At 43.6% G+C, this 6,000-nt stretch overlaps 1 protein-coding gene across 4 annotated transcripts in view; it reads right to left on the bottom strand.

Moving 5' to 3' along the window:
* The window catches only part of ABL2 (ABL proto-oncogene 2, non-receptor tyrosine kinase), a 132,726-nt gene extending 127,124 nt beyond the window's left edge, over window positions 1–5,602 (bottom strand). For 2 of the 4 annotated variants that reach the window (XM_036916787.2, XM_036916784.2), the window contains exon 1: window positions 5,181–5,602. In XM_036916787.2, the coding sequence (XP_036772682.1) occupies window positions 5,181–5,337 (157 nt within the window). In that variant the 5' untranslated portion in view covers window positions 5,338–5,602. The remainder of the gene's footprint in view (window positions 1–5,180) is intronic. The other 2 variants (XM_036916786.2, XM_036916788.2) reach the window with 1 other exon arrangement.
* Between the last annotated feature and the right edge of the window lie 398 nt (window positions 5,603–6,000).

Raw genomic sequence — 6,000 nt, forward strand, 5'->3', positions numbered from 1 at the left:
ACTAAAACATGCTCTTAACAAATAACTTTCTAACCAGAGATAAAAATAATACAGGGAGGCACAACAAGGTCTTAAAGGATGTTAGAAGAACATTACAATATAAAAAGTCACTAAATATTAACTAGCGAAAAAATGTGCCAGCTTAGAATGAAGTCTCTACCTAAATTTTACATTTGCATTGGCCTGTGTTTCTGGTTCAACTTCTGTGAAGAAAAAACATCCGTATGAAAAGAATGAAAAAAAGCCATGCACTGTGTCCACTAACTGACGCCTAGCCCCTAGGACAAAGCGTCCTAATAAGATAACATATACCTTCAGAGGAAGGTAGGCCTAATGAGATTTCAGATTCTCCTAAGAGTTCAGATCCCCAAAATTTCATACCTTTTTGTGCTTTTTGAAAGTCCCTTAATCAGGAGTCACTTGAAAGAAAAACAGTGACTTAGAAAGAAAATGCAGACTTAAAATGTAAATGCTAAGACAGTTCTACACTTTAATAAAAGCACGCTATCATGACAACAGCAGTGTTTTAGATAGTTTACAGAACATTTTCACATACAACTCATATAATCATCACAACCCTCTTAAGGTAAATAACGACAACAAAACTGCTATTTATTGAGTGCTTAGGCTGGCACTTCATTAAGAACCTTACATACATTTATTATTTCAACAACCTACTGAGGTTTGAGTTGTAGATCATTTACTGATGCCAGACACAAGACAGGATTCGAATCCAATTCTAAAACTCATGATCTCTAAATCTCTACATTATGGCAAGATTTGGAGACAAAGTTCACTCTCATAATTTAACAGCTACATGACCTTCAGAAAAGTAATTTCTCTCAATTCTTCTTCATCTATAAAATGGGAAGATTAATACTTGCCCCCTCTATTCCAAAGTAGTTGTAAAGATCAAAAGAGATAAAGACATAAGTCTTCATAAACTCTAAAACTTTTTGTATAAATTATCATCATTCTCAATTTTGATAAAGAGAATGAACAGGAAAACAACAACTCAGAATGGGGGTTGGAGGTGGGGCAGATGTTGGTATTACTATTGTTTAGCTTAGTTTTCTTTTTAAGGATAAACTTCAGACTTTATAATTTACCTGGGAACTTACTGTCAATTGGGCTGTGATAACAGAATCTGTATCACACCTTATTTTGTCACTTTGCTAAAAGTCAGACACAGTTATTTAACTGTAGGTTATGCAGATTTGGAGGTGAATAAAAATCTAACAGCTGATTTCTTTTTAAAAGTTTAGTTTCTTCATAAGAATCAGTAACTACTATACTAGATCACCATAACAAAAATTCCCTTGCAACAACAGTCCTGTGCTTTTCTACAGTATCATTTCAACCAGGGGTGCCTACATCATTCATTCTGCTAAGATCAAAACATAAACTACACATCCAAAAGGAAAAATTAAATCAGATCACTTAAAATAATGAGTTTAAGGGAAAATTTTTATTCAAACCTTCAAAATTTAAGTTAATCTTTAACAGTATTGTCAGCAAATCAGTGAGGGAAGGAAGTCGAAGTGAAATCACTCAACTGTTGCAAGGTATGTCAGATATTAAAAAGACAAGTATTCAACCCTAAATTACTAGTTACAAAATATCAGCTCACCAAGAAGGTTCAACAGCAGAGTTTAGAAAAGTCACACAGCATTCACCCCTTTCATACCAAATACCAGTACAACCCTATTATTTTTATTCCTTCTAAATTATATTCATAAAAATCACTTTTGGCAAGGTAATTAATTATAACTTACCCAAACATTAACAATAAAAAAATTTACCATTCTCATTTTCAATGAGAAAATACCATTTTTTCTTTCTACAGAAGAAAAATCATGGACTGTGATGAACCATTTCCATGTATATGTACATTTTTACTGATTATATATAATATTTTATCTACATTTAAACCTACATGTCAACTCAACAGCTTGTCCTAATTTTCATATATGAAATTATTTGCTAATATTTCAATTCTGAACTCAAGATAGCAATTTGTACACTAGTTCTAGGGATCCAGGTTTTTACGTAAACATCAAATGACAGGTCCACTGAGGTGCTTCTGAATAGGATGCATTTATTCATTCATTTCAGAACCTATCATACTTCTGAGCAGTGGTTCTCAACTAGGGGCATTTAGCAATGGCTGCTAACATTCCTACCTCTCATTCAGCTTGGCGGGAGGGTTGCCAGTCGGGATGTTGTGAGAGGGGTGATACTGACATCTAGTTAGTGAGTAGAGGCCAGGGACGCTGCTACCATTTCACAAAGCACAGGACAGTCACCACAGCAAAGAATCACCTACCCCAAAATGTCAGTACTGCCAAAGTTGAGGAACTCTGATCTATGGGAAAGTTTATAAACACCCAGCTGTCTAAAAACAGTACTCACTTCACCTTTGTTTCCTATTTGCTAATTCCATTATTTTCATATTAGGCTTTGGCAACAAACACCCTAATCCCATCCTTTCAACCAGCTTCTAACTTCTGAACATGTCAATAGAATAATCGCCATCTCAGCCAGTCCCAAAACTTCATTAGTCTTTGACTCATCCCTATTTTTAATAATAACAGTAGTAGTAGTAATAGTAATGACAGCAGCTAACATTTAGCTCTTGCTATGTGCCAGGCACTACTCTAAATGCCTTGCATATAATAACTCATTTAATCTAGGTACTGTTATTCTTATCCCCCATTTACAAATGGAGAATCCAAGGCACAAAAAGGTTAAATAACCTGCCCAAAGAAATACAGGTATAAGGAGCTGAGCCAGGTTTCAAGTCCAGGCAGAATAGCTCCAGAGTTCATGCCATTAAGTATGCCAAAGTGATCTCTCTTCTTCCAGCCTCTGCATCAAATCATAAAGTCCTTAAAGTTTCACAAAGACAGGGACTCTGTTAGGTTCACAGCAACATTCCCAAAGCCCAGTATATCAACAAGTGCTCAAAACGCTTTTGTTTGTTAAACGAAATATCCCTCAGACTTACCTCCCCTATTTCCAATGCCTCCACTCAAGGCCATTCTTTCACCATTTCATACTTAGGTTTGCCAGCCAATCAGGTAAACTCCTTTACCACATTTTCCATAACCCAACCCCAACCGACGTATTCAAAGCTTTCTTTCCACTGCTTGTCAATTAGAATCACACAAAGATCTTAAAGTCAGAAGGTATCTTAGAGATCATCCAGTTCAATATTTTACAGATAAGGAAACCCAAAGAGGTAAGTGGCTAAATAACCACTAAAGTCAGATGGAACTAGGACCAGAACTTGATTCTGGCAATTTTTGCTCAAGGATTTACTCCTAAGGGATTTGGTTCACTTCTAACAGATGTCTCCTCACTGTCCCATCAACAATTATGTTAATTCCCATTATTTATGCCCAAATAGTTTCTCCTACTCAGCCTCTCCTCTTTTTCCTGCTCCAAAAATCCAAATCCTGTCCATTCTTCAAAATCTCTTCCTATTCCATTCTTCATGACTTCCTCCTCTGAAAATCTTATGTCCTGAATTAAGATGCTAGAGGAAGAGGATCACTGTTACCTACTGGGCCCAGTTTACTTTCCACAAAGCAAAGCTACCTGGATGATTTCTTCCCTGAAAACTAAGCACCCATTCTTTCCTCCTGTGTTCCAGGAAGCGGTTTCAATAAAGGCCAACTCATATAGTGCATCCATAAAATATTCATATACCTGGAAGAGCAGTTTACTCACATCTCTTAACAGTAGACATGTAATGCTTGAGTGACCCCAAATCACTTGTGTCTCCTCCATTAAGAAATATCTCAGCTTGTTCACAAAGTCCAAACCTAGAACTCTCTGATACAACTCAACCTAGCAGCCACAGCTCCTTGGGTTCATCTCTGCATCCTACCATTCTATCATTACTTCCTCCAAAACTCCACTACTAAGGAATAGTTCGCACTTCTCTGTCTTCCTCCTCTCTACATTGTGCAGTACAGAACAACACCCTTGTCTTTTTTATTATTACTTTCTATATGCCTCTTCAGTGAAACTTCAGTTCCCTATCTCTCATTCAACCTCAACTACCCAGTCCTTTATATAGAAGCAGCCCCATCTCTCTCTTAAGCCTCTCTCAGGTCTTAGGTTATCTCAACCCCATGAAGGTCAGTTTTGTTTTTTCCTTCTCCTACACTCTTCCTTCCTCTAGAAAAGTGGTCTCAAGAGTGGTGTGGGTGCAGCTCCGAGAAACTGCAAAAGATCTACTGAGCTGCTGGGAAAAAAATATATTAGAGCTCTTAGTTACTTATTGTTTTCATCTTTCTTAAATCTACTTCTGCATACACTTGTAAGTTACATAACATGTTAGTAATCCAAGTCTATAATATACATAAAGCTAGAGTTTATGTATTACTGTTACTGATAAAAGTTATGATCAAAAGAGTTTGAAGACTATTCTAGAAGTACCTTGGTAATGAGACCAAAGTAATAGGTTCCACACTATATAGAGGAGATACATGGTAGGAAGAAAAACTCGTTCATACCCAAAGTCCTAACCGTGCCCACCAACCTCTAACCCCTGCCAGCCATCTCAGAACTGTGTCCTACTCAAAGAGCAGAATAGAGTATGGTTTGGCAAAACCCTTAATTTCCAGTTGGAAAAATAAAAGCAAAGTGCTGAGGTACTAGTCTGATCCTTTATTTCAAGGCACTGCTCACTATCTGGACACTGCTCTTCGCCTGACTTAAACACAGACAGTACTTTAAACGCCACTAATCTGCGATTCGGTTCCTATTTCCCAGTCCCTTGAACCACAACTCGTTCCCTTCGCTAACGACAGATGTGCACTAACACCACCTGGTATCGAGCTCACACCTCCCTTCACCCTTCCCTCCCCTGGGGATCCGCTGCACCGTCCTCCCCCGACCCGCTCAGTCCCGTCCCAGGGTAGAAGACAGTCCATTCAAGGTCCCTAAGACCACTTCTTTCCTTCTCCGCCCCCGGGAGCTGCCAGCCAGGCTGGAGACGGAAGGGGGAGGGGTGTGACTCGCCTCCCACGACTGGCCCAGATGGCAGCAGATTCCGCCCCCACTCTCGGGCACCCCTCCACCCCTCGACCCTCCTGAGCTGCCCGTCTGCCGCCCTCCCCGCCCCAGCCCCACCTCCGGCCGCCCTCACGCCGGCTCCCGGACACACTCACCGTGCTGGGTGAAGATATTGAAGCCGGTCTCTGCGGTGCGCCCCGCCAGGTCCCGCCTGCGGCCGGAGGGCCTGGCAGCACTGCTGCCCCGGATCCCGCGGGCTTGCGACTGCTGAAGCCCGGCAGCCTCCCCGACGCGGCCCACCTGCTGCCCCATCCCTGCGCTCGCGTACTCCCGCGCCCCCGCGCCCCCCGGTCACATTCTCCTCGGCTCCGGCCTCGGGCTCCCGGCGCGGCTCCGGCCTCTCCTTCCCAGTCCAGGCCCCGGCCCTGAGCGGCCGGGCCGCCGCCGGGTCCGCACGGGGTCTCCTCACAGCAGCCGCGGCGCTGCCTCTCGGCGACTCACAGATTCTCCTTTTCCCTCCCCCTCCCGCGGCTCCGCACCCCCAACGCCGCCGCCGCCGCCGCCGCCGCCATCTTTAAACCACCGAGCACTGGGCGAGCGTGGGACAGAGCGTCTCCCGCCCCTCACCGACCAGTCACTCCGCTACTCGGAGGGAGGGCCTCCCGGCGGCCCCGCCCCGCCCGCGCCGCCCCGCCTCCTAGCCGGGTGGGGCCCGGTGTCCCCTCACCCGCTTGCCCTTCGCTGCTTCAGGTCTGTCCGCGCCTCTGTCCTTCAGGGCACTTCGGCCTCCCAAGTAGGAGTCCACCGCAGCGGACCCCTCCCACGTTCGGCTCAGTTCGCTACCGCCTTGTGGGTGGGCCGGTCTAATGCCTCTCTGCCCCACTTCCACCTGTCAAATCAATCAGTCGAGTCTTGCTCCAGGTGCGCAGCTCATTAGCGGGCACATTTGGGACAGATTAGCACAAGGCATTTGGT

The sequence above is a fragment of the Manis pentadactyla genome, chromosome 9 (assembly GCF_030020395.1).
Source record: "Manis pentadactyla isolate mManPen7 chromosome 9, mManPen7.hap1, whole genome shotgun sequence".
Taxonomy (NCBI): domain Eukaryota; kingdom Metazoa; phylum Chordata; class Mammalia; order Pholidota; family Manidae; genus Manis; species Manis pentadactyla.